General features: G+C 43.9%; 11 protein-coding genes across 14 annotated transcripts; 4 read left to right on the top strand and 7 right to left on the bottom strand.

Annotated features, from left to right (window-relative positions):
* Positions 1-672: 672 nt before the first annotated feature.
* Positions 673-1,827, top strand: RB195_010182 (uncharacterized protein; the record flags this gene model as incomplete). The annotated part of the gene is made up of 1 exon (XM_064191057.1): positions 673-1,827. One exon carries the CDS (start codon positions 673-675, stop codon positions 1,825-1,827), a length of 1,155 nt encoding a protein of 384 aa, XP_064048640.1.
* Positions 1,828-1,897: 70 nt separating this feature from the next.
* RB195_010181 (uncharacterized protein) lies at positions 1,898-5,028 on the top strand (the record flags this gene model as incomplete). The annotated part of the gene is made up of 5 exons (XM_064191056.1): positions 1,898-2,048; positions 2,876-2,939; positions 3,006-3,149; positions 4,189-4,305; positions 4,980-5,028. 5 exons carry the CDS (start codon positions 1,898-1,900, stop codon positions 5,026-5,028), a joined length of 525 nt encoding a protein of 174 aa, XP_064048639.1.
* A 1,384-nt stretch (positions 5,029-6,412) lies between these two features.
* RB195_010180 (uncharacterized protein) lies at positions 6,413-6,685 on the bottom strand (the record flags this gene model as incomplete). Its single annotated transcript, XM_064191055.1, has 1 exon — positions 6,413-6,685. The coding sequence occupies one exon, from the start codon at positions 6,683-6,685 to the stop codon at positions 6,413-6,415; it is 273 nt and encodes a 90-aa protein (XP_064048638.1).
* Positions 6,686-6,754: 69 nt separating this feature from the next.
* Positions 6,755-7,090, bottom strand: RB195_010179 (uncharacterized protein; the record flags this gene model as incomplete). Its single annotated transcript, XM_064191054.1, has 1 exon — positions 6,755-7,090. The coding sequence occupies one exon, from the start codon at positions 7,088-7,090 to the stop codon at positions 6,755-6,757; it is 336 nt and encodes a 111-aa protein (XP_064048637.1).
* Positions 7,091-7,146: 56 nt separating this feature from the next.
* Positions 7,147-7,563, bottom strand: RB195_010178 (uncharacterized protein; the record flags this gene model as incomplete). The annotated part of the gene is made up of 1 exon (XM_064191053.1): positions 7,147-7,563. One exon carries the CDS (start codon positions 7,561-7,563, stop codon positions 7,147-7,149), a length of 417 nt encoding a protein of 138 aa, XP_064048636.1.
* Positions 7,564-7,834: 271 nt separating this feature from the next.
* Positions 7,835-8,059, bottom strand: RB195_010177 (uncharacterized protein; the record flags this gene model as incomplete). The annotated part of the gene is made up of 1 exon (XM_013446775.2): positions 7,835-8,059. The coding sequence occupies one exon, from the start codon at positions 8,057-8,059 to the stop codon at positions 7,835-7,837; it is 225 nt and encodes a 74-aa protein (XP_013302229.2).
* A 2,568-nt stretch (positions 8,060-10,627) lies between these two features.
* RB195_010176 (uncharacterized protein) lies at positions 10,628-18,417 on the top strand (the record flags this gene model as incomplete). Of its 2 annotated transcripts, none has more annotated exons than XM_064191051.1 (12): positions 10,628-10,792; positions 11,678-11,760; positions 13,411-13,463; positions 13,575-13,707; positions 13,789-13,877; positions 15,049-15,131; positions 15,225-15,320; positions 17,452-17,528; positions 17,785-17,875; positions 17,959-18,035; positions 18,200-18,308; positions 18,373-18,417. In XM_064191051.1, 12 exons carry the CDS (start codon positions 10,628-10,630, stop codon positions 18,415-18,417), a joined length of 1,101 nt encoding a protein of 366 aa, XP_064048634.1. The 2 variants fall into 2 exon arrangements, with proteins under 2 accessions (XP_064048634.1, XP_064048635.1); XM_064191052.1 differs by having other exon boundaries at positions 10,664-10,792.
* Positions 18,418-18,849: 432 nt separating this feature from the next.
* RB195_010175 (uncharacterized protein) lies at positions 18,850-22,416 on the top strand (the record flags this gene model as incomplete). Of its 2 annotated transcripts, XM_064191050.1 has the most annotated exons (8): positions 18,850-18,906; positions 19,452-19,608; positions 19,820-19,935; positions 20,802-20,957; positions 21,658-21,789; positions 21,919-22,035; positions 22,245-22,355; positions 22,408-22,416. In XM_064191050.1, the coding sequence occupies 8 exons, from the start codon at positions 18,850-18,852 to the stop codon at positions 22,414-22,416; spliced, it is 855 nt and encodes a 284-aa protein (XP_064048633.1). The 2 variants fall into 2 exon arrangements, with proteins under 2 accessions (XP_064048633.1, XP_013302227.2); XM_013446773.2 differs by lacking the exons at positions 18,850-18,906; positions 19,452-19,608; positions 22,245-22,355; positions 22,408-22,416 and adding an exon at positions 19,611-19,683 and having other exon boundaries at positions 21,919-22,092.
* A 106-nt stretch (positions 22,417-22,522) lies between these two features.
* On the bottom strand, positions 22,523-23,693 carry RB195_010174 (uncharacterized protein; the record flags this gene model as incomplete). Of its 2 annotated transcripts, XM_064191049.1 has the most annotated exons (2): positions 22,523-22,711; positions 22,869-23,693. In XM_064191049.1, 2 exons carry the CDS (start codon positions 23,691-23,693, stop codon positions 22,523-22,525), a joined length of 1,014 nt encoding a protein of 337 aa, XP_064048631.1. The 2 variants fall into 2 exon arrangements, with proteins under 2 accessions (XP_064048631.1, XP_064048632.1); XM_064191048.1 differs by lacking the exon at positions 22,523-22,711 and having other exon boundaries at positions 22,737-23,693.
* A 333-nt stretch (positions 23,694-24,026) lies between these two features.
* RB195_010173 (uncharacterized protein) lies at positions 24,027-24,443 on the bottom strand (the record flags this gene model as incomplete). Its single annotated transcript, XM_013446774.2, has 1 exon — positions 24,027-24,443. The coding sequence occupies one exon, from the start codon at positions 24,441-24,443 to the stop codon at positions 24,027-24,029; it is 417 nt and encodes a 138-aa protein (XP_013302228.2).
* Positions 24,444-24,714: 271 nt separating this feature from the next.
* On the bottom strand, positions 24,715-24,939 carry RB195_010172 (uncharacterized protein; the record flags this gene model as incomplete). Its single annotated transcript, XM_064191047.1, has 1 exon — positions 24,715-24,939. The coding sequence occupies one exon, from the start codon at positions 24,937-24,939 to the stop codon at positions 24,715-24,717; it is 225 nt and encodes a 74-aa protein (XP_064048630.1).
* Positions 24,940-25,175: the final 236 nt, after the last annotated feature.

Here is a 25,175-nt window from a genome sequence, read left to right as displayed (position 1 = left end):
CACCATATACTGCGGCGATGCTGATGAAAACAAAGTGGGTGGCTGCGCGATAACTGTGAGGAACGATTACAAGAACCTGGTGGAGCAATTTGGCTCAACGTCGTCTAGATGCGCCTTTCCACGACTGCGGGATCGCAGATGACGTAAACTCTTGATCGTAAGTGCTCACGCACCTACGGAAACCGCTGAGGACAACAGTAAGGATGCCTTCTATGATGGACTCAATGCGTTGATGTCTAAAATATCAAGCCAGCAGGTGGACATTGTCGGAATCAACGCAAACGCGAAGATGGGACTCGAACAGCAATCCGATGTGCTAGGAAAAGAGTATTATCCAGCGGCACACGTCGGACAACGGTGACCGTCTGGTTAAGACATGTGAACAGACGGGCCTCATCATCGCTTCCACGTTTAAGAAGAATCATCGACGCCATCAGCTCACGTGGCAGGGGTCAATCTTTTTAACGCCTGAAGAGCAGCGCAAGCGGAAGATGAGAACTCTTAAGCTTCAGCTCGACTACGTTCTGGCGAGGAACATTCTTCAACATTCTTCGAAAATCTAGAGCTGTTTGGGACGTCGCGTTCGACTCTGACCGCCGCCCAGTTCTTCTCAGCTTTAAGATACGATTCCACAAGAGAAACCGAGGAGTTTCTCTTTAACCAAAAATCGACATGGCAGGTCTGAAAGACGATGAATGCAGAACAAAATTCTGCCAACATGTGTCTATTCATGTTGGAGTACGGACCAGGGAGAAGCTTGGCGATGCGGATTCCTTCATAAAGTGCTTCCAGGACGCTGCAAGGGAAACGCTCCCGGTTCTATTGCCGCAAAGGAAGTTTGCCGCTGCATCTGCGGAAACAAAATCCACGTACAATCCTGTATGTGTCGCGCGCAGCGCTGGTGACTTCAACCAGGAAAAGCGTCTTAGAAGGAAGCTGAGTCTTCAACTGCAGCAAGACTGCAATAACGAGTGGACGTCAAGAGCGATGGAGTTTGAGAAGGCGTGGGAGGACAGAAACCCGCGGAAAGCCTATGCTCTACTAAAACAGTATAGCGGCAAAATGAAAAGATGTTCTCCTGTCCTCAACACTGCCAATGAAGTAGCTGTGGGTGAAACAACCCTTCCAATTCGGAGGGAACGCTCCAATACCTTGCTGAACCGGCTACCGTTAGCTTCTGAACTCGAACATGTTCATAGACCGACATATGTGGTTAACGAGAAGCCATTGACCGAGTCGGAGGTCCTGGTCTGTATTCAAAAAATGAAGAATGGAAAGTCTGGTGGAGACGACGGGATTAGCGCAGAAATGCTAAAATATCTTCCTCCGTCTGGGATTCGTGAGATGACAAAGATCATCCGTTCAATATGGATAGACGAAAGGATACCTGATTCGTGGAGACACGCTATCATAATTCCCCTCCACAAGAAGTTATCCGTCACGGATCCCAGGAATTATCGAGGAATCTCTTTGCTGCGTGTTATGTACAAGGTATTGGAGCGCATTATCCTGGACCGGCTCATTAAACATCGCGAAGAAACAACGCGCTACGAGCAAGCTGGCTTTCGTAGTGGCCGATCTACGATGGACCAGGTGTTCATCGTCAGGAGAGTGATCGAAATCTCGCAGCAGTATTCGAAGTCAATGCAACTAGCGTTTCTGGACTTTGAAGCCGCGTTCGACTCTCCTCACCAAGGCCATCTTCTCAACGCGCTCCGCGCCGATGGAGTACCAGGAAATTTCGTTCGCTTGCTTGATGACATGAATCAACGAACAACTGCTGCAGTTCCAACACCAGCCGGATGTACAACACCGTTTGAAGTTTGAAGTGGTAACTGGAGTAAGACAAGGGGCAGTGGCAGGACCCTTCCTGTTCAATTTCGCCATCGACGAAATTATGCGAAGAACAGTCGACCAGTGTCCTGCCGACATTGTCTTAGCACCATCAGGGTGCCCCTTGACTAATCTCGAGTACGCCGACGATGTTGTTATATTCGCTGAAAGCAGTACGACCCTTCAACATGTTGTCAACCTTGTATCGAAGCAGGGTGAACGGACAACCGATAGAACTTGTCGATGAGTTCTGTTACTTGGGCTGTACGCTGAAGAACAAGGTAGCTACGAGAGAGATGTTCAGTAAAGATGCACTAAGGCCACTTCTGCATTTAACCCCTTAACGCAATGCCTGTGGTCAACTGCCATCATCACCGAAGTCAGGCTGCGAGTCTACCTATCCGCAACTCGCCCCATTATGATGTACGGATCGGAGACTTGGACAGCACTATCTACGGTAATAGATTGATTGATTAATTGATTGCACGGAAAGGAAGTTGCTTAGACCGCTGCTTGGCTACTTTTGGCCTAGGGGATGCTATAATAAAGATCGTGTATCGGTGAATGACACGAGGAAGGTATCAACTCCTTGCACCGCCTTCGAGAGTGCCTTAAGAAAGTCGTCTTCGTTTCTTTGGTCGTACAGTGATGAGACTAGCAAACCGCCTTGTTAAAAGCATCACCCCACGGATCTGGGGTGGTGTGGGTTTCAGGTGCGTTATGCCTATACGGGGTCCTAGATTATGGGGAGGAGGGTCCGTCCATTTCTTCCTAATAAAATAAAAAAGACATTTTCCAGAAGATGCGGCTTCGAGCGTTTCCTGGGCGCTATTTTATGCAACGAGTCCGATTGGAGCGCGCTAACCCTGTGCACGCCGCAACATCCGGACCGTTTTTTTACGGCAATTGGGCAGGAGTGGATAGAATCACCCCCCCCCCCCCTCCCCCTAACGACAGAATCTACGACCCCATGTAGGCATAACCCACCTGAAACCAACACCACTCCGGATTCGTGGGATGATGCTCTTGAACGTGTTTTAAGGAGTTTGTCGGGTTCAAGCTGGAAAAGGCCATCTGGCCGAAAACGGAAGTTGTGGACTGAAGAGGTGAAAGGGAACCTTGGACACTCAGCGTGAATCGGCAGTTCAGACGGCAGACGTAAAGTTTCGCAGAATACGGAATAGCGACGAATGGATTGATTCTGTGCGAGCTCTCACAGAAAATCAAGAAGGTTGGGCAGAGCTATATCGAGGCCGGCACATCTTGGCGAAGATGCGGGCAATCGCGTCAGGCAACGAGATTAGCCCGCCAATTAAGTTAAGTTATTTCAAGTCATACCCCGGAAGAAACCGTTCGCTCTAGGAATTGAAATAAAACTACCGGAAAGTTTGCAAGCAGACTGAAGGGTTAATGCATTCGCGATGTTTTTTAACCCACGACATTACAAGAAAAATAAAATTTTTTGCATCTGATACAACTGATTGCTGCTGTTGAGGCGATTCCCTGCCATAGAGATCCTCTCGATTTTCTCTGAAGATGGAGCGGCGCAAGAAATCAAACGACTTCAGTTTGCTGCATACAAGCTTGTCGCGTGCTGCAAAAAGTACGCAAGTTCTCCTTTTATTGTTTGCCGCAGAGGGTTTGCAGCTGACGTCCTCCCTACCAAACACATAGAGCAAAACTATTTGGTACATAAATAAATGATGAGCTTTTTTTTTCTTACAATTTTAAAAGTAAAAGTAAAGTATTGGTAAGTTGTTATACATAAATTTGCCGATCAAAAAGCGGATAATAATAATTTGTACGCTTTTTGATCTTCTCGATAGTTTACCTCATGTGTTGCATAGGCCAGCACGGGTTCCAAAACCTGAGCGATTCCGAGCTGCAGTCAGACTCGTTGGCGCATCCCAAGGAGATTGATGCGCCAGAAACCTTATCCTTTATCCTTTTTAGACTTGCTTGTACTTGACGCCTTCCACAAACATCACAAATTTCGCTACTAGCATGGGCAATTTTAACGCATCAATTACAAGAGAGCTGAAGCAGCTGAAGCATGAAACGGCAGGTAATTTCTGAGAGTGAAACGTTTAGTCAGTCGGGGCCCTAAAACCTGAGCATTATTCTTCGAAAATCCGCGACATGTAGGCTAAGGCTACTAAGATAAAAAAAGGAGGAAAGGGCTGGAAGTACTAATGTCTTAACGTTCCCAAACCTTCGAAACAGGCTTATCAGAAGTGAATAGCTAATTCATATCATGTAGTACTTTCAACAAAAAAAAACAGAAAATGGCTTCAATAGCAATCCATGGTCGTGAAGCATGCATCAAGCAACTTTTATTCACTAATTTTCGACAAGGTCGCTAATTCCACAACAATCCACAATCAGCGAGCCATTCGTCAGATTCCTTCTTGACTTCAATGAAGGCTCCAGCCCTGTCAGAGTCAAACCACGAAGAGTCAGAAGAGTCAGCAAGTTAGCAATAGCCATCATGCGAATGAAACGATTTGACGGCGATTAATGACAAACAAACGAAATGAACTACGATCTTATTGCTCTGTAGACGTTTTTTCCCACGCCGAAGTCCAAGCCAAAGAGAGCGCGGCTGAGTGGTCCCTCCAACTACCCTAACACCAAATTTTGCCCCTTTGACACTCACTTCAACTATCCAAAAAGCAAAAGGCAACAAAAAGCAAAGGACTTCAGAACCCTTTCACCGATTTTTTAGAATCCTTCAGTCATTCTAAGGAGGCGTGGCTGTGTTTGGCCTTCAGTTTTTCCTAGCACCTTTATCTTTATCAGCAACCTTTCAAGAAGTAGCAACGCAGTGTTTGCCTCAGAGATCAGAATAAAGCATTTGCGTAAGTTGAACAGGTAGAAGCAATTTCTATCATTTTTCTGCGATTCATTTTGTGTTTTTAAGACGAGTGTCTTCAATGGCATCTACATTTCTTGAAATCCTTAATAGATATCAACTTAGAATTAGTCCTTCAAATGATGTTACAAAAAAATGCAGTTCTCTTTCGTTTGTTTGTAGAAAAAATGACACGAATTAGAACATCAAATCTTCAGTTCTCATGCCACATCGTTATCGTTTTATTTGCATTTTGCATTAGAAGTTATTTCTTCCTTAAATACACTTCTTGAAGGCATCAGATCGATGACGATGTTGGGATCCAGCCAAAGCAAATATGGTAACGGATGGTGGGGTGGTTTGATGAGTATGAGTGTCCAAGTTCAATCCACTCTATTCGTCTTTTGAAAAAAGCGTGGAAAACGGCCTTCCTGTACTAATTTTTTCAGGAAGCACCTTGCACCGCACCACCCCTGCACATCCTCAGCGTTTGCAAGTAAGCGGACAATAATCGGTGACGTTTTTCCAGCAGTGTATACATGTGGAACATGTGGATGGGCCACTGAGGGAACCGGCGCATATGCAAAGAGCCAATGTTGCCTCGCAAAAAACTTGCTTGGGGGGTCCGTTTCCCATTTTTCACTGTTAGAGGAAGTTTAACATGAAAACGCTCATCCTCGTAAATTACACCTTTACTCCTACTTTGTATTTTGTTGCTATTAAGTATCATTTATGAAATTCATTTTAAATTCTTGTTATTAAAATGTAACTGGTGAACACGTTGGTGAAAAGTTAGCATGCTTTAGGGAAGAATTCAGGACTAAATTTATTTGAGAGTTCTTTTTTCTAACTTTTCTGATTAGGCGTAGCCGCTCAAATGATTCATGAACAACTTCGGAAACGCATAGCATGCAAACCACAAGGGAGAAAAGCCCGTCGAGTAAAATGTGGTTTAGAAATACGTACAGGTTTTCGAGTAAATTGAACAAATCGTACTTCTCGCACGAGACTTCTAGTGAATGGAAAGTGCATACGCATTGGCCATTATAAGACTTATCTCATAACTTCACCTTGATTACGTTGATTTTCGAATTGGTCGAGCGAGCACCAGTAATTCTTCCATTTGCTTCAGTCGCTCAATAGTTCCTCCTTTCGCGTTTGATACGAAGAGCATTATAATTTTTTTAAGGACTTTGTGAGGAAATCTGACCATCGGGTTGGCGGTCTTCCAGTTATGCGCTTATTATCGCAAGGAACCCAGTGCACGGCTCTGGTCCAACAGTCGTCATTAAAGCGCATCACGTGTCCCGCCCTCCTTATTTTACTTTCCTTGGCAGATGCGGCGGCGTCTCTAATCTTTGATCGTCGACGTAGGAGAGAACATCGAATCCCGTCCTTCACTTGCGTGAAGCGGGACACTCCCAGCATCACTCTCTCGATTGCGCGTTCAATGACGCTCACCGCGTTTTCTTCCTGCTTGCAAAATGCCCAGTTTTCTGAAGCATAGGTCAAAGCAGGAAGTACGGTGGTGTTGAACAGGTGACCACGGAGCTGGTTTTCTTGGTCTCCTTCACTACATCTTCGATACTTTTATACGCTCCCCAAGCCGCTCATCTACTCCTGCCCAGGTCGTTCATCATGTTCAATTCCCGACCCAGAAAAATGAAGGTGGTGCATTCGGAAACATTCGTCCGGCTGAGCGTGAATGGGGAATTTGATACTCATCCGTCACGTCTTTTGCAGATTCAGCTGAAGACCGATGCATCCACATGTTTCGTCGAAATCGGTCAGCATTCGTTCCACTTGGTTGATGCTAGGTGTTATCATAACGATAACAACAGCAAAGCACAAATGGAGTAGCTGCCGACCATCAACCTTCACTCCCATATCGTACCATACTAGTTTTCGCATTGCCTTCTCGAGAGTGGCTGTGAATATTTTAGAGTGAGTTATTTTAGGTGAGATTGTATCACCCTGTCTTACCTCTCTCTTCACGTCCATGACGATATTCTTGTCGAATGGCGAAAGTTGTTAGTTGTCCAAGACTTCCATGACCGTTTTCGTCTCAACTTAGTCGAAGGCCTTCTTCAAATAGATGAAGGTGAGACAGAGCGGCATCTTGTACCCTCGTGAAACCGCGATGAGTTTTGAAACAGTGGATGTGGTTAATCGTACTGAATCTTTTCGAAACCCTGCTTGCTCGCATGACTGTTCTTCATCCAGGACTTTTTCAAATTTACTGAGGATCACTCTTGTAAAGAGCTTGTAGATGACGGACAGTAGGCAGATTGGACGACAGTACCCATCAACACTCTCTAGAGTGTTGATGGGTACTGGCGAAAGGTTTTTCAGGTGTTCTGGTCTTATTCTGTCGGGACCGGGTGCCGTACGATTTCTTACCGACATGATAGCATGTCGCATTTCGGACGGAAGAACCTCTGGAATGACTTGTCCATCTTCCCTCAGATGGTGAGGAGGCAAGTGGACATGGTTGCTGAAGAGATCAGAGTAGAAGTCGCAGATGATTTTCTCCATCCCCCTTCTCGATGCAATGGCTGTTCCCTTTGGGTTTCGGAGAGCGTCTTGCGACTGGCGAAGTCTCGACGGGCATAGCGGATACTTTTCCCCGCCTCTGCAGCTTCAGCCAGCACTTCTGCTCTTCTCTCTTTAAGGTCTTCCTTTATCGCCTCTCTGCAAAGCCTTGCGAGCTCGGACGTGAGTTCTTGGTTCCCTGCGGCTCGTGCTGCTCCACTCTGGCGTATCAGCTCAAGAGGTTCAAGAGACAGGCGTCTCTTGGTGGTTTTAAAACTCTCGGCCTTCTTCGCGCAGTCGTGAAGGTGTTCAACAAACCGGTCATATTCCTCGTCGATGTTGTCCATTGCGGAATCTTCCCAAAAGCCGGCTAGCGTAGCGAAGAGATCCCAGTTGATGGTAGTTCTGGGATTTCGCTCTCTGAACTTGGCAGCTTTCTCATCTTTCCTTGTGGAGGAAAATCTTCCTCGGAGGAGGCACAACAGCGACGTCCGTCAGGCAAAACCTTTTACTGACGATGATGTGGTCTATTTCATTATTGTATCCTCTACCTGGTTACTCCCACGTCCAGCGTAGACGGCTTCTGGATTTGCGAGTTCGCACGGATAGTCTTAGTCGTCATGATAAACATTGTAGGCTGTGGGTCCCGACGTGAAGTCCCTCAAGCGTTCTTCTTGGGCCAATTTTGGCGTTGAAATCGCCAATTATGACCTTGTAGAAGACATGATTTTCTCGATAGAACTTCTCCAGGTCCATATAGAATGCTTCGACTTCTTCTTCGTAGCTTGATGGAGCGTAACCGACGAAGATAGTCAAAGCTGCGGTTGGACCACATCTTTTCATCCGCAGACGTCCGATCCGGGTCGTAAGTTATCGGAAAGAGTTAATGTTCTTTGCCATGCTCAAGTTAACAAGGATGTCAACTCCACCAACTCTACAGTCGCATGTTCATGAGAGCATTTCTTCTCCAATTTCGTATACGGCGTTCAGAGGGTGGCGTCGTCTCTTCTCGGTCAGTCCGATGATGTCGTACATAATCTTCTTGACTTGCATCATAAGATCTTCGATGGGCGCTTACGATGCAAGCGTAGGTGCGTTATAAGCACAGATCGTCATCCTAGTCACTTTCCGTTTCAGTGGCAACCCTCCTGTAACCCACCCCATCCCTGGCGCTACCGTACCTCTAGTCCCATGAGTTCTTGGGAAAACGTCGCGTTCTCCCGTAGTGGACAGGTGGAACTTATTTGTTGGAGGCGACTACAAACCGCCTCCCTTGCACATCCCACTCACATGATTGCAGGCTTTTGGTCGGATCAACTTGCGGGATACAATGATGTAGTGAGTCAATGGTGGCTCAGCAGAAACAGGGAGTCCGTCCCCTGAATCCACCCGCGTCTCTTATCTACTTACCTAATTACAGTAACAAAGTCACAAATTCCAACGAAATGAACACCAATTCCACGATATCATCAATATGTACCAAATCTTGAACTCTACACCGTGACATCATACAATGCGACACATGTGCGGCTCATACATAAGTCTGGATGAGGCAACGATTGTTCGAAGGACTAGAAAACCTATATACTACGCATTGAAAGTTCTCCTAAGTAATCAATCATTATTAGTGTGGAATATTTGCATCACTCTATTTCAGAGCGTGCATGCATAAAGTGGTGCTTTATATGGCAATATTGCGACTCGTGGCCTTGACTTTTGTGACTATTAAATTCAAACTTTTCATTACACCTTTAAAATGAAGGACAATGAACCAACTGAAGAACATTTACGTCATTGCATCCTGTTCCATTTTCGATAGGGTGTTAATGGCAGTTGCAACAAACTGAATAGGAAAATTTTCCGGCAGTGATTTTGGCTGGTCTGACAGCGATCGAAGTGGACGCCCTGTTGACTTTGGCGCTTTAAAATCACTGGTGGAAACTGATCCCAAAATGAGTATTCAGGAAATAGCAAACACTCTTCAGACTACTTGGTCAACAATCCAAAGGCATCTTCAAGAAATTGGGAAGGTTTACAGCAGTTCGATAACGTTAGGAAGCACGCAGCAAGATCAAACCGGGAGAAAAATCAAGCAGCTAAACTGGGAGATTTTACCACATCCCCACATTCTCCAAAAATAGCGCCACCTGATTTTCATTTATTTCAATCGAAACATTTCCTAAGGAGTAAAAATCTCAAAAGTATCGATGAAGAGCGAGCTCGCCTAGAATCGTATTTTTCTTCAAATGAAACGAATTTTTATGAACAGAGGATCGCAACTCTACCAGCAAGATGGGATAATCGACAAGATAAAATCAAATGTAAGTTCTTTTTTTTTGTTTTGTGCCACTGGAATAATTGATCACTTATGGGTACCTCTAATGTGTAGTTCCTGTAGAACCAGCTTTGAAACAGTATTTCTGCTGTCCAATGCACGAAAAATCTTCAGAAACATTGTAAGCGTCTGCAAGACTTTGCCCTTTGGATATGGAGTTTTTGATGTTCGTTGGTCGGCGCGCGATGAGTGCGTTGGCGCTTCTAAGTAATGTTGCTGGAAAGCCAGATAGCGCATCAGTAACATTCCACAATCTTCCCTTCTTCCGACTCTGTGAATTAACGAGGTTGCCGCCCTCAGTTAGACTTGTCTCACCGAGTTTCACCTTTTTTGTGTTTCATTTTGTCTTGTGGGGTGAAATTTTCGCATTCAACCTTGCGAAAAGCACAGTTCTCATGATTCAGAAAATAAGCGATTGTATCTTTCCTGACCACTTTCGCAAATGGGAACACTCCTTCTACATATATATTTATGTATATATATGTACGTTTTTTTACCGTTTACTCCCATATTCTTTATTTCAGACAATCAGACAAGCAAGTGATAAAGGACCAATAAGTTGATGAACATTAAGCACCTAGAATCTCTTCACTGATACTTCTTGAAATAATGAGAAAACGATGTTTTTTGTTTGAAATAGCGACTTTTCATGAGATAGAAAAAACGTGCCTCATTTCATTCTTCTCACAAATGCGAGGTCTACGTCGTCTATTCTTTATTCATGAAGATTACCAGAATGTTCACGTTTGGATAATCAAGTGCACTGATTCGGAGTAGAAATACGACAATCTCCTGCAACTAACAAAATTGACAAAGAAAAAAAAGATCTTCTCGATCCTCTCCTACCTACAATAAGTTGTCATTACGCTTTTCCTTGATTGCGGAAAAAACACAAAATTTTTTGAAATTTCCCATTTCTGGTTCTGATTCCATTACTCGACAACGCAAATGTTTCAATAACTGTCAATTGCCTAAATTAAAAGATATAAAAAATGTGGATCGTTTTTACAGATAAGCTTGGTTGAAGCTATTTTAGAGGTTGCAAACCAAATCGATTGGCATTCTACATCTGTACCATGCTTTCACAATTTTCTCGAGTTGCTCTTTTTAGAATGCGATTGCTTTTGATTGCTGTAAGCCTCGCTTATATTTGTGAGGCTTCCGGCTTTGTTTTGCCTTCCTTATTGGGTCTTTTCAAATGGCACAGACAAAAATCTGCAGCTCGAGAGAAAAAGTTTAAAGTGAGTTGTTTCTGAGTCACTTACCACAGTAATCATGGTTCCAAGCCCAAGGTAGGTCTATTGCATTTCTTCATGGGTTTTTGGTAAGGCAATGCGTTTCTCCTTAGCATGTCTGCCGAAGGAATCCTATAAATCTCAAACACATGATAAAAAAAGATACCATCAAACTCAGAGACATCATAATATCATTTGGATTTTCACAATAGTATTCAACAAGTTTTTTTTTTGGAATTTAGGCTATTTAAATAAGGCGAAGAAAACGAATCAGGCGGTTAAGAACTTTAAGAAATGACTTTATGCTCCAAACCTGCGTCGCAGAAAGTAAGAAATTCCCTTTCTATTTTAACGGCGAACGAGAAACTTTAAAAAGAACTAAACAACACGAAAACCTTTTTTTATTTTACCTTCCTCATCATTCGTGTTCATTTTACATCGCTCAACTCTTATCACTATAACAAAATGGGCTTGATATACCACCGTAGATTTGTTCGGTTAATATACCCCGCTGCAACATGTTTACACAACCCGGCTGCTTTTTTCAAAGGCACAGCCCTACTGAAGAATTGACCATGGATTTGAGAAATAGATTGCAAGAAGAAATTGCAAGAAAAAACTGCAAAAATTCACAGAAGTCTCCACTTAATTCAAAAGGGGGGGGGGGGGTTCGCCTTCCGTTCTTTACATAATGATCGCCTCAAATTATGTTACAGTACGCAGATGTATCCACAATACTTTCGCGCGTGATTTATCCATTATCACTGCGATGATTCCACTGACGGGCAAAACATTCAGCAAAACAGATTCATCCTGGAAGACAAATCCTAAAGATGCCATTACTTTCTAGCGTTTCTAGCGTTTAACGTTTCTGAGTTAGACTTCCTAGAGAATGCGACAAGGGAACTCTTGGTTGAAAAGCTACGAAAGGATATCGAGAACCTAAGACGTCAAAGTGAGGCTGGCTACGAGAGGTAAAGAGTTTTCATGTTTAAATCAAGGTATATGGTTTCGTAAAAAGAATGCCTGGTATTGTTCCTTTCATGTTGAATGAATGAATGAAGAATGTTGAGATCTCTCATTGATTGTTCTTCATAATTCTCACTTGTTGTATCTTCGCAGGCTTCTCACTTTCAAACAAGTACTACTGAAACTGACAAACACCTTACTTTTTGCTTTAATTCGATCCAGGTTTACGAACCCATAAGTGGCCTGTGAATGGCGTGCAGAGCACAAGTGACGCATCAAATCAGTGTTGTTAACCTCCTAAACAAGTCTAGTACCAGATGACCGACTAAAAAAGTTGAGAAGCTCGAATGATTTCAAACTGAGCACTGTGTTACATACCTACAATTCCACATACTTTCGCCATTTGCGTTTCTTTTAATAATTGTTAAAGAGAAACACTATCTGAAGGAGATCTTTGACATTATCCAATAAAAAAGTATAGTTTTCACTGCTTCTTTAATTTGGTCCCACGCCAAGAAATACGATCTTGGTAACGATGGACATCGACAAGTCGCTGGGTGTTTTCTTTTTTTTCGTTTCTGATGGCTTTTTTGTCTTTTTTCGTATATTGTGCCGTAATTAAAGGCATCACTCCACGAATCTGGGGTAGTACGGATTTCAGGTATCCGGGTATTCGTACACGGGATAGTAGATTATGGAGAGGGGGTGATTTCGTCCATTTCTCTCTCACCCTTCTCTCCATAATCTACGAACCCGTGTGCGAATACTCCACCTGGAATCCGTACCACCTCAGATTCGCGGGGTGATGCCTTTAAGATTGTTTTATAGATGCTACAGATTTCATTTTTTTCGAGATTTCACAATCCAATACAAAATACAATACAAAATTGCATCAACATCATTATTAATAATTAATTTATTAATTGATACCAATTATAATACAAAATCACATCAGAAAATAACGGAGAAATCCAATCGCAACAAATTATGGTCGTGAAGGAGACGCCAGGACAGCAGAACAAAAGAACAAAGAGTCCTAACCACAACAGATCCGTATGTGGACTAAGACTACGAAGCACGTTTTCATGTTAACTGAATGAAAGACGACAAAAACCCCCAACAAATTTGAAAAAAAAGCCCACATGAACCGATGATTGGAGCCATCGTCATGTCAACCAATTATTCACGCTTAGTGACCACTGTAATCAAGACAGATTAGACGTAAAGTAAAGGATGGCATAAGTAATCGCATCGTTAAGTGGCAAGATATAAAGAGGCAAAAGTAGTTAGGAATGGGAGGAGTGGTCCGAGAACTGCCACACGAGTTTTGACAACTTTCTCCTTCTATCCGTGCAAACTCCTACTAGTATTACTCCGTGTTCAGCTTTCAATAAATCTCGGTTTGATGGTGATTTGGTCCTTGCTGCTTTGGATTGAGCCGTAGGCGGACCGGGTTGCTACAACCTGCTTTATTGGTGCAGCGCTTGGCCAACATTAGCAGCAGGTTCACATTGTATTATTAGACTCAAAGAGAGTACTCCATCAATTCGGACTTCCTCGCTAACCGAAAGATCCTTCGAAACTTTGAGATTCTTTGCAACAATTGTTGTTTATAGCAACTCGTTACACATTTCATATGTTATATTTCAATTCAGAGAAGCGCGAGTAGAAAGTGAGAAGAACTACGACACCCACTATATCTTTGGAGGTAAATGTCAAAATAATGAGCGTTCACTTTCTGTTCTTTGTGCAAATGAAAATAAATCGTGAAAGTGATGTAAGCAGCACCGATGTGACCGGAGATAAGAGAGATCTTCAGTACGTCACCGTGGCGCGAACGTCTCAGCATTCTGCGGCGCTTTGGCAAGAAAACAGATGGCAGATGTGCCACAACGATATCGAGACGCTATCCTCTTCACTCCAGCTCAGGATCTACCAAATGGTCTGGCCAAGTAAGCCAGAAGGGCCGTTTCATAAAAATCATTTCCTTGTTTGTTGTTTCAAAAGTCGTCTTTCTAGCGCTGATCTTTCAGTGTTGTCCTATCGATTCCGCGAATGTGGTTTCGCCAGGTGGGAAGAGGTGATCGTCTCCCAGACGTACCCGTCATGTTCTGTTACGAAGGTATTCAACTTCTACAATGCGCCTTTCATCACTTGATATATGCTGAAGTATTGTGCTGAAAAATAATTACGATGATTCATTTATTGTTAATATTGCACATTTTTCGTTGTACACTTCACTCTCATACCACGAACCATTCGTTTGAAAGTTTATTTTTCAAAGACTTTCCAAAGAGGGATTCCATTAATGTAGATGGGCATTACAGAGGAATTTCTCACAGATTATACAAGTTTTTGTTTAAAGGTTTTTTGTAGTCCTGAAGGAATCTTCTCTCAATGTACACTAAACGTTCAAAGGAGTTTGAAAAAAAAAAATCAATTCGTACAAGTTGTTCAAAACACAAAAATCAATTGTATTCTCCGAAAGGAATAGCGTCTACGAATCAGGTGGCGGTGATATTTCTCTGTATGACATTTAGTAGGTTGGTAAGGTAGAGTCTTTTTATAAAGAGCATTGATATTATTTCTGACTTTTTCCGTCATTGCGCTGCTCCATCACGAGTGGTTTTGAATCCTTTGTGTTTGATTGATGAACTCAAACACTCCTGCTTCATTTTTTGAAAATTAAAAACGTAAACCTATATGGATAAAAGAAGTTCGAAGGTGAACCTCCTTTACATGTGAAATCAACTCTGTCAGCAAATAATCTCGTTATTTAGCAATTTTCAACAGTTCATGGGACAGAAAAGTGTTTGTGGACTAATGACCCCTGACAGCGTATGCATTTAAAGACATCACCCCACAAATCTGGTGTGGTACGGGTTTCAGGTGGGTAATGCCTTTACGGGGTCGTACATGGTGGGAAGAGGGCGATTCCGTTCATCTCTCCCTGTATCAGTGTAAACGGATGACCCCGGAACTGTTTCTTACGACATCTTCTGTTCCAATGCGCAACCACTGCGCCCCGCCCCGCCTGCGATTCGTCGAAAACCCATTCGCACGCCCCGATGGGAGAGATGTACGGAATCACCCTTCTCCCCGTAATCTACGACCTCGTATACGCATTACCCGCCTGAAACTGTACCACCCCAGATTCGTGGGCAGATGCCTCTAGAATACATCGGAAGAGGAAAATGAGTCTCTTCGCTTTTAAAGTACCCTTTCTGGAGATACCAATCGTGTCTCCACTCTCTTTCGTATGGATGATATGAGGATGATATCTCTTTCTCAAGGCATCAACTTCTTACGACTCCTTCCTCTCACACTCTACCAGAGCGATCTACAACAGAACGGTGACTTTATGGAGTACAAGCACGTACGACCTCAGTTTGAACCTTTTGCTGAAGCGTTTTCAGCCGTTTTTTCTAGAGCAAACGCCGAAATTACATACTTAACATTAGTTTTCCAGCAGCATCAGTTCAACGCCAACTTATCTATCCGTGGTGCTGCGCTGATACTGGATAAGAAGTGGAACAACGCATATCTTTTACCACAATCAGCGAAGGTAAATCTGCATATATTCCACGAGGACATTCTCGACAAACAGTAAAGGCTACTTACGTCTTACCCACTTTTTTTGGCTAGTTCTCAGTGTTCTCAAAGAACAACGGCTATGACCCCATGAACAAAAGGCTGCCATGCGACATCGTGTCAGAAACCTTAGCGGGAGGAGAGTGATGGGTAGACAAGCAAGTCGTCCGATGCCAAACCCCGATGAGGAGAACCCAACTACTTAAAGGCATCACACCACGAATCTGAGGTGGTGCAGATTTCAGGTGGAGTATTCGTATACAGGATAGGAGACTACGGAGAGGGGGTGATTCCGTCCATTTCTTCCTAATTGCCGTAAAAAACGGCCCGAAAGATACGGCTTCATTCGTTTTGGCGCACCATTTTGTACAAGAGGTTCTATTGGAGCGCGCCAGTCTTGTGCGGCGCCGCATCTTCCGGGCCGTTTTTTACGGCATTTAGCAAGAAATGGACGGAATCACCTCCCTCTCCGTAGTCTCCCATCCCGTATACATATACTCCACCTGAAATCTGCACCACCTCAGATTCGTGGGGTGATGCCTTTAACAAAGCAACCCATCGATCGACTTCCTTTCCCTACCCGCGAAGACATAACGATTAATGGAACCTCAACTAAGGAACATTCCTGCTCTTTGAAAATAACTTATTGCCGACTTTCATCGGAAATCTCATCTTTGAGGCGTACCGTTAGTTATTTATTCAATACTAGAAAGCGACTTTGAGAATCGCTACCCTTTAGATCGATTTAATTCTCACCCGCATCGTCAGAATAGTGTCGACTAATGCTGAAACGACGCGCTTTTCTCATCGCAACCAATCCAACGCGTGGTGTTCGAACAGTTCGTTCAATGTGGCGTATAATTTATAATCAATTACTCAGTTATAATCGTACAAACGTAACAAATTTTCACGTTCATAGGTTTTTTTTAGCGCTTCTTCCAAACTTTGAGCCGTTGAAGCTTTTTTGCATGTTTTCCATTGTCCTTGTTTTCCAGTACACAGAAAACAATACTCATGCTAGCTTCAGGCAAAACCATGCTAAGCTTGTGTTTCTTTTTCCTTGTGGTGAACGAAGATACAGCTGAATTAAGATTGCTTCTTGATGCTGTGTAAAGTAATGCATAATCAGCAGGTCTGTGGAGGGAGAGTAACGAAAGAGCGCACGGACAAGTCGCTCTCGCCGCGTTGAAAAGATTCAGCGCCGACTCCAGGTCTAGAAACGATTAAAATCAGCTATGCTGTTTAGCGATGTGATTATTATGAGAATGTGATTATATCACTGATCATTCTTGCTTCTCCCTTCCAGTTCAATTTGCCAGAAAAAACTGCGAATTCGGAAAACTGTGAATCGAGTGTGCCACTCCTTCCCAACTCTGTTGTATTGGTTCTGACGTTCTCGGATTGAAGAGCAGAGCGGTACTATGTGACTATCCACTCGTGCACAATGAATACTCCGGGGTTTACATCTAACATGTTGTCTGCTATGAAATACCAAAATAACCGCTTACTCGCTGTTTACAGATTGCAAGCATCATCTTATGATTGCCTTTAGGGTGCAGGCCACGTTCTCGTGTGAGAGCGAAATATAAGAGCAAAGAATATCAAGTGATATTTGATGTAATTGGGCTCCTCCGACGTAATTTGCTAGTTTTCTTCTAAAAGTAATCGTTATTGTAGCTCCAGCGAAAGTACGAAGTGTTCTGTGGCAGAAACTATGAACGATGTTACAGTCGGCTCAAAACGACGTGAAGCTCAGAGCGGTTACGTAAACGGCTGCACTCGAGGCGGGCAGCTGGGATCGAGCTGGGACCATCGCGAACTGCAGCGATGAATAGCGGTAGCAAGGGTCTCCTCTCGCTACGGGTCCTCGTATCGCTTACAATTCAACCGCTTACGCAACCGGAACGTGCCTCATACCTCTTTAACCCAACTATACCACCCAACTGCTTTCAAACCTTTGAAAAAATGCCATTGTCAGAACGTAGGAGCGAATAACGGAACGGCCTGCAGCAGAGAAAACAGAACTGTTCTATCCGTGCAAAACAAGACGTCCAAATTGGTCATGGGACAGCATAGAGACTATCGCACATTGCCCAATTTTTCAGCCGACGCTAACCGCCGACGCTTATCACGAAAAAAAGCGGCACATTATTACTAGAAGTTGTACGCCTATGTTGTTGAGGTAGGATCAATTCATTTTGTTAGCCTGAAAAGGTCCAGCTAGTCATTCGAGATCTCATTAATAGTTGTGTGGAAAGAGAGGAAAAAAACCTTCTAAACAGACAATTTGCAAGTACAAGACCCGTTTGTGTTAATCCTCCGGGTCTTCTTCATCATCTCTTTTTGGACGGCGGAAAGTGAATTCCATCGAATCTCGGACACTTTTTTCATACAGAAACAGAATTTTCGCAGAACATACTAACTTCTGCGTTTTAAAGAAACCAGGAATGTTGCTTATGGCAGTACACGAGTGTGCTGGCTGTCGGAGGCCACCACAAAGAAGTGGTTTTCCATCGCTGTGTTGGTAAGGTAAGCAGGTCCGAAATATATTGGACCATTGAATGAGGGATTTCAGCCATCGTATCAAATTATTCATCCTACTTCTGCGTCAGGTACCTGTGGAACACGTGAATTTTTCATTCATCAGCGGATCCCACGAGGAGATTGCCAAGCGCGGAGGAGTGAGTAGGTGAGGAGACTTTGTCTGAAAAATCTTATGAAAAAAGTGCTCAAATTTTTGAGTTTGGCGCGATCGCTGTTTTTAGTTTCCGATTTATGATTGTGGACACTTATGCGGGTCTGATTTGTAGAATAACGTGAGTACTTTCAGGAAATATGTTGTTTTCTTTTAAGGCGGCTATTTGTACCAGTCCCGAACATCATACACAAGGAGTGCCGCGAAAGCCGCTTCCGTCTGTACCAGTTCACTGTTGACGACCCAAAGCATGGCAGAATTAGCAAGGTACCTCTCCAAACCCGTGCATCCTCACTAACTAGTCACTTGGGAGGAAAACTCAAATTTTCAGACCTTGGACCGCTTGGATGCGATCGAATGCGCAGTCTTCTATTGAAGCTTTCAATTTTTTTTCGAATAAATATACCTTGCAATTTAGCAGTTTCACAACGATGAATCTTGATCTTCTCATACAGTAAACCTACTAATGAATAGTTGTCAAAAAAGACAAACATCTCGTTGTTACATGCGCAACTTTACCAGCCTTCAGTTCACCTGTTTTTGGACTTATGAAGATGGATCTGACACATATGGCCACAAGTTGATCTGAAGATAAAGAGATCTTTATCAAATAAATAAGTCGACCCCATACGCAACAAGTGACCAATCGTAGCCGAATCACAATGTTCAGATCCAGAAAGGATCGCTTGCAAAAAATGGTTTTCTTTTTTTGCAACTGATTGACCGCTGACGGTATATCTACATCACCAGAACTTGTTGTCAACTTCGAAGACTGTAATACCATCCACATTTGCAGTAATTTCCAGCGATGCTATATTTTGAATTTAACAAGGAACCCGTTCGGGATCATTGTTTTTCATTACCGGTAACTACCACACAACTTATCCAAAGCGTAGTTTTACGTTTGCACAACTACACGAAAACTAAAATATAGTGCTACGAGCATTTAAACCACAAAGAACGATTCCGTGAAGTCCACTGGTTATGAGGAGGGGGTTCGGAAGAAAAAAGTTCTGCACTGAACGAAATTTATTTGCCATTTCGGTGAGAACACATAGCTATTCTCTTGGCGAACGTGGCCGGTCCCAAAGCTTTATTTCCCCACAAAAGACCTACCGTGTATTCTCATAAGAAGAGCCACGAAGAGGCAGCAAGCCGATAGGGGGCACACAACGGTCAACCGACTCATTGTGACGTGATGTTTGATGGCGAACTTACAGTAGAAAGAAGAAGCAACTTAACACATACTGGCAAGCGCGGAAAATGTCCTAAAGGAAAAACCGGGAGATATTAATTGTAATGTCGTAGGAGTTTGCGTAGTGGGTGTGTGACCACGCACAGCTTATACCACGCCCTGGTGCTCCTTCACAGGATAGTTTTCCCATCATATGCATTGCAAATGTCGTTCAGAATTGTTGGTGTGCTGAAGCTGAAGCAGTTAGACATCTTCGAATTGATCATGTATTGGTCTTTTTGCTGACTGATCGGGTGCGAGGATCCTCAACTCGTCGGGGTTATGGCGAACATCCAAGCACCATTAACTCTGCACATTCCAGCGGATTCGCCGGTATGTGGGAACTGGTGGTATGTCAGGGATGCGCGACCGCAATCACAGAATCTAGACAAGCTTTGAAATCCTCAAGTACGCGACATGTTAGTCCTCTGCTGACAGTGTTCGTGCGCGGTCATTTACGCCTACATTTCGCCGTTCATGCTTGCTTTTCAAAGTCGTATTTGACTTAGTTTATGGGTGCTCTGGAGACGTTTTTTATTTCCAGGAGATATTATGTTTCGTAAACCAAATGATGATGATGACTGTGTTGGATCTCGGAAGGTGGTGAAGGCCAAACCTTTGCCAATGAAATATTCACAGAAGCTTTCTATGACTGGGAAGGTACGTATTGTTGTTGTGGATGTATTGAATCAGCAGTTTACGAAGAAACCGTCATTTTGTTGTTTGTTGGTGGTTGGTGTTGCTTCACCTGTGTTATATCCGCTGTTCTTCAAATTGCTCGAGCGAGCGCCAGTAACATTTGCATCCGTCTAATCACGTACAGAAGTTGTCCAGTGGTTTTTTTTTCATTTGCAAGAGACATAAAGAATATCAGATTTTTCTTTCAAGAACTTCCTGAAGAAATCCTACCGCAAAATCGCCTATCTTTCACTACTGCCTTCTTTTTGCATTGCATACCGTGGAATCAACCCTCTCACAGCTCCAACGATATGCGGCAGCTGTTCTCATTCCGATGATTTCGGCAGGATAGAACTTCAGCGCCCTTTTCCACTAGCTTTTATGTATTATATTCAAGTGAAAACGACACGAAGCGTAGTGCAATTGCGTAAGCGACTGCATTGAAAGCGGTACTGTGAAACTCGCGGCTGGGATAGAGGTAGAACCATCGCGGACTGCCATGAGTAGTGCCAACGAAGACTCCCACGATCCCATCAGCTCTCCACCGCGGGTGGAGTTGCGTAAGCAGCTGAGATTGAAGTAGCTTTGACCTGGCTATATCTTTTTTCTCTGTAATATACATTGGTTTTACACTTCAAAGCCACCATATTTATTTATTTGTTCAAGTACATCATTGGTGCACCGAAAAAGGAAATAAAGTGCTGCTTTGTTTGATTTCAAATTAATTTTATTAGGTTCATCCCATTTGCGGTCTTTTCTGTTTGTTTGACTATCAAGTTCTTTCGTATTAAGTAAACATCACCACTACTACTGTTCTTTATCTGCTGAGGAGTTTCTCCTCAATTCAGGATTTCGTGTCGTTTGGCAGCGAAGGTGGAAACGCGTACACAAGAAATGAATCGGAAGCGAACTCCTCCTCCTCGCTAAGTGGAACTAGCTTAACAGAGGACGAAAAGAATAAAATCCATGCAAAAATATTGAAGGCGGAAATGAAGGGCGATATGGTCAGTTGTAATTTCGATTTCACTCATCTTCATCTTTCATCTTTCTTTACGCAGCACTGTTAATGTTCAGTTCCCCATATCTTTTGAGGAAGTTTGCCTTACGCAAACATTGTTAAGCTCCCAACATTTATAACTTCAGTAGCTACTATTCCACTCCTAAACGTCATTTTTAATGTTGCTGTTGTTGCAAAAGCTTACTTTTTGGACGAGAGAAATGTAACACGGTACATCTTATGGTAATGGGTCTGCTATGTTTCGGCTTCTGTTTGTCGTAATCCATCCCTAACATCTTTTACGTTGCTTCTCTTTGAAAGTTGAATGAATATAACGCAAAGGATGAGAACATGAACATATAGATATATTCATATTCGCATCCTCTGCGTCACTATAAGTGTTACTTGCGTTCATAAACCACAAATGGTTCCTAGACGAAGTCGAACGCGAAGGCAGATCTCCATAGAAGTTGATCAACACCGTGCCTTCCATTCTTCATTTATCCTTTTTATGCGACCGCCTGATTACCGGACGTGCATCGTCATGGAGTAGTACGACACAACTGGTTTTTGCCGTTTTTCTGTTGTTTCTTTTGAAATTTGACATACAAAAACATATACAGTCAGCATCGGTTCTAAAAAGAGTTGTAGCATTTTTTTTTAGAAAAGTTGAAAGATTGAACAAATTGATGATACATTCTATTGAGGAACTAGTAGAGAAGCTCAAACGTAAACTGGAGGGCGAATCTGCGACGAAAGATCCGGTCATTCTTCTGAAACGAAGTCGATCGGGGAACATTATGCCTGCTCATGGTATCAAGGACTCTGGCTTTGTTGAGGTATGATTCACCTTCGTATTACCGCATACTTGTGATCCTGCAATCATGTACCATACGCAAACATAGTAAGCGCCCCTAGAAATGTTATTACTCCAGTGATGGGTTATTGTTAAGAGCATACGCTTTCAGTCCTCTTCACGTATTCAGAGGGAGTACGGGAAAAACCAAACCTTCAGAGACATGGTACAGGAAGAGAAATCATCAAGTGCAGAAGATCAGCTCATGCTGTTTCACAAATCAATTATTGTGAGTTATATTTCGAAATCAGAAATCCACGAACAGGATTCTATTTCCGCCGTATGATGCTGATAATGAACTTAAAGTCAGTGTATCACGAAACTGACTCTATCGGAATCTCTGTGGGTAAATATAGAGTTGGGAGTGTGAATTACGAGTATGAGTGTGGCTTCCTTCAACTCACCCTAATCGTCATGAAAAACTGTGTTTGTCTTAAGAGGTACGTACCACCTTTGCGCCGCATCCTCGAATGCGTGGCTGAAAATCAGTTACGTCTCCATTCAAGTGAAACTTATGCTACTGAAGGAACCGGAACATGTACAAGAGTGGTGCGTTCTAAAGTACTTCGTGGGAACAGACGCTTTCTATGCAGTTTTCCAGGACAATTAGAGGGAATTGCAAAGGGCACGCTCATGCTCGTACTCTACACTCCGAACTCTATATTTCCCCTGTTCTCCCAGACGCTCCAACTTCGTCAATTTCGTGATCACCTTGATCACCTTGACTCCCGTTGATCTTCGAACTGGTCGAGCGGGCGCCAGTAATTCTTCCATTTGTCCCGATCGTGTGCCAGAGTAGCCCAGTGGTTCCTCCTTTCGCGTGGGACACGAAGAGCATCATATTTTTCTTTGAAGGACTTCGTGAAGAAATCTGACCATCGGGTCGGCGGTCTTCCTGTAGTGCGCTTAATATCCAATGGTTGAAGCGCATCACGTGTCCGGCCACCTTATTTTGTTTTTCTTGGCAAACGTGGCGGCGTCTCTAATCCTCGATCGTTGACGTAAGAGAGAACTTCGAATCCCATCCCTCACTTGCGTGAAACGGGATTCAATGACGCTCACCGCGTTTTCTTCCTGCTTGCGAAATGCCCTGGTTTCCGAAGCATAAGTCAAAGCAGGAAGTACGGTGGTGTTGAAGAGGTGAGCACGGAGCCGGGTGTTCCTGGTCTTCTTCACTACATCCTCGATGCTCTTGTACGCTCCCCAAGCTGCTCGTCTCCTTCTGCTCAGCTCGGGGGTCAGGTCGTTCATCATGTTCAGTTCCCGACCCAGATAAACGTAGCTGGTGCATTCAGATATGTTCGTTCCGTTGAGCGTGAATGGGGCATCCGAGACCCATCCGTTTCGCATGAACATTGTCTCTTGCAGACTCAGCTGAAGACCGGTGCATCCACATGTTTCGTCCAATTCGGTCAGTATTCGTTCCGCTTGGCTGATGCCAGGTGTCATCAGTACGATGTCATCAGCAAAGCGCAAATGGTGTAGCTGCCGACCATCAACCTTCACTCCCATGTCGTCCCATTCCAACTTTCGCATTGCGTTCTCGAGGGTGGCTGTGAATATTTTGGGTGAAATTGTATCACCCTGTCGGACCCCCCTGTTCACGTCAATGATGATGTTCTTGTAGAATGGCGAAATTCCGGTCGTGAAGTTACTGTACAACTCTCGAAGTACCTTTATGTACTGAGTAGGGGCGCCTTGGTTGTCCAAGGCTTCCACGACCACTTCCGTCTCAACTGAGTCGAAGGTCTTCTTTAAGTCGATGAAGGTGAGACAGAGCGGCATCTTGTACTCTCGTGATACCTCGATGAGTTTCGAAACAGTGGATGTGGTCAATCGTGCTGAATCCTTTTCGAAACCCTGCTTGCTCGCATGGCTGTCCTTCATCCAAGACTTTTTCAATCCTATTAAGGATTACTCTTGTAAAGAGCTTGTAGATGACGGACAGTATGCAGATTGGACGATAGTTGCCGATGTCATGTGGATCTCCCTTTTTATACAACAACACGGTCTTGCTGGTCTTCCACTGTTTAGGAATCTTGCATTCCGACAGATGGCGTGTAAAGAACCTCGCCAGGGTGTTGATGAGTACTGGCGAAAGGTTTTTCAGGTGTTCTGGTCTTATTCTGTCGGGACCGGGTGCCGTACGATTTCTTACCGACATGATAGCATGTCGCATTTCGGACGGAAGAACCTCTGGAATGACTTGTCCATCTTCCCTCAGATGGTGAGGAGGCAAGTGGACATGGCTGTTGAAGAGATCAGAGTAGAAGTCGCAGATGATTTTCTCCATCCCCCTTCTCGATGCAATGGCTGTTCCCTTTGGGTTTCGGAGAGCGTCTTGCGACTGGCGAAGTCTCGACGGGCATAGCGGATACTTTTCCCCGCCTCTGCAGCTTCAGCCAGCACTTCTGCTCTTCTCTCTTTAAGGTCTTCCTTTATCGCCTCTCTGCAAAGCCTTGCGAGCTCGGACGTGAGTTCTTGGTTCCCTGCGGCTCGTGCTGCTCCACTCTGGCGTATCAGCTCAAGAGGTTCAAGAGACAGGCGTCTCTTGGTGGTTTTAAAACTCTCGGCCTTCTTCGCGCAGTCGTGAAGGTGTTCAACAAACCGGTCATATTCCTCGTCGATGTTGTCCATTGCGGAATCTTCCCAAAAGCCGGCTAGCGTAGCGAAGAGATCCCAGTTGATGGTAGTTCTGGGATTTCGCTCTCTGAACTTGGCAGCTTTCTCATCTTTCCTTGTGGAGGAAAATCTTCCTCGGAGGAGGCACAACAGCGACGTCCGTCAGGCAAAACCTTTTACTGACGATGATGTGGTCTATTTCATTATTGTATCCTCTACCTGGTTACTCCCACGTCCAGCGTAGACGGCTTCTGGATTTGCGAGTTCGCACGGATAGTCTTAGTCGTCATGATAAACATTGTAGGCTGTGGGTCCCGACGTGAAGTCCCTCAAGCGTTCTTCTTGGGCCAATTTTGGCGTTGAAATCGCCAATTATGACCTTGTAGAAGACATGATTTTCTCGATAGAACTTCTCCAGGTCCATATAGAATGCTTCGACTTCTTCTTCGTAGCTTGATGGAGCGTAACCGACGAAGATAGTCAAAGCTGCGGTTGGACCACATCTTTTCATCCGCAGACGTCCGATCCGGGTCGTAAGTTATCGGAAAGAGTTAATGTTCTTTGCCATGCTCAAGTTAACAAGGATGTCAACTCCACCAACTCTACAGTCGCATGTTCATGAGAGCATTTCTTCTCCAATTTCGTATACGGCGTTCAGAGGGTGGCGTCGTCTCTTCTCGGTCAGTCCGATGATGTCGTACATAATCTTCTTGACTTGCATCATAAGATCTTCGATGGGCGCTTACG

The sequence above is a fragment of the Necator americanus genome, chromosome III (genome assembly GCF_031761385.1).
Source record: "Necator americanus strain Aroian chromosome III, whole genome shotgun sequence".
NCBI lineage: Eukaryota > Metazoa > Nematoda > Chromadorea > Rhabditida > Ancylostomatidae > Necator > Necator americanus.
Note: the sequence above shows the minus strand (reverse complement) of the source record. Positions and strands in the feature narration are given on the sequence as shown.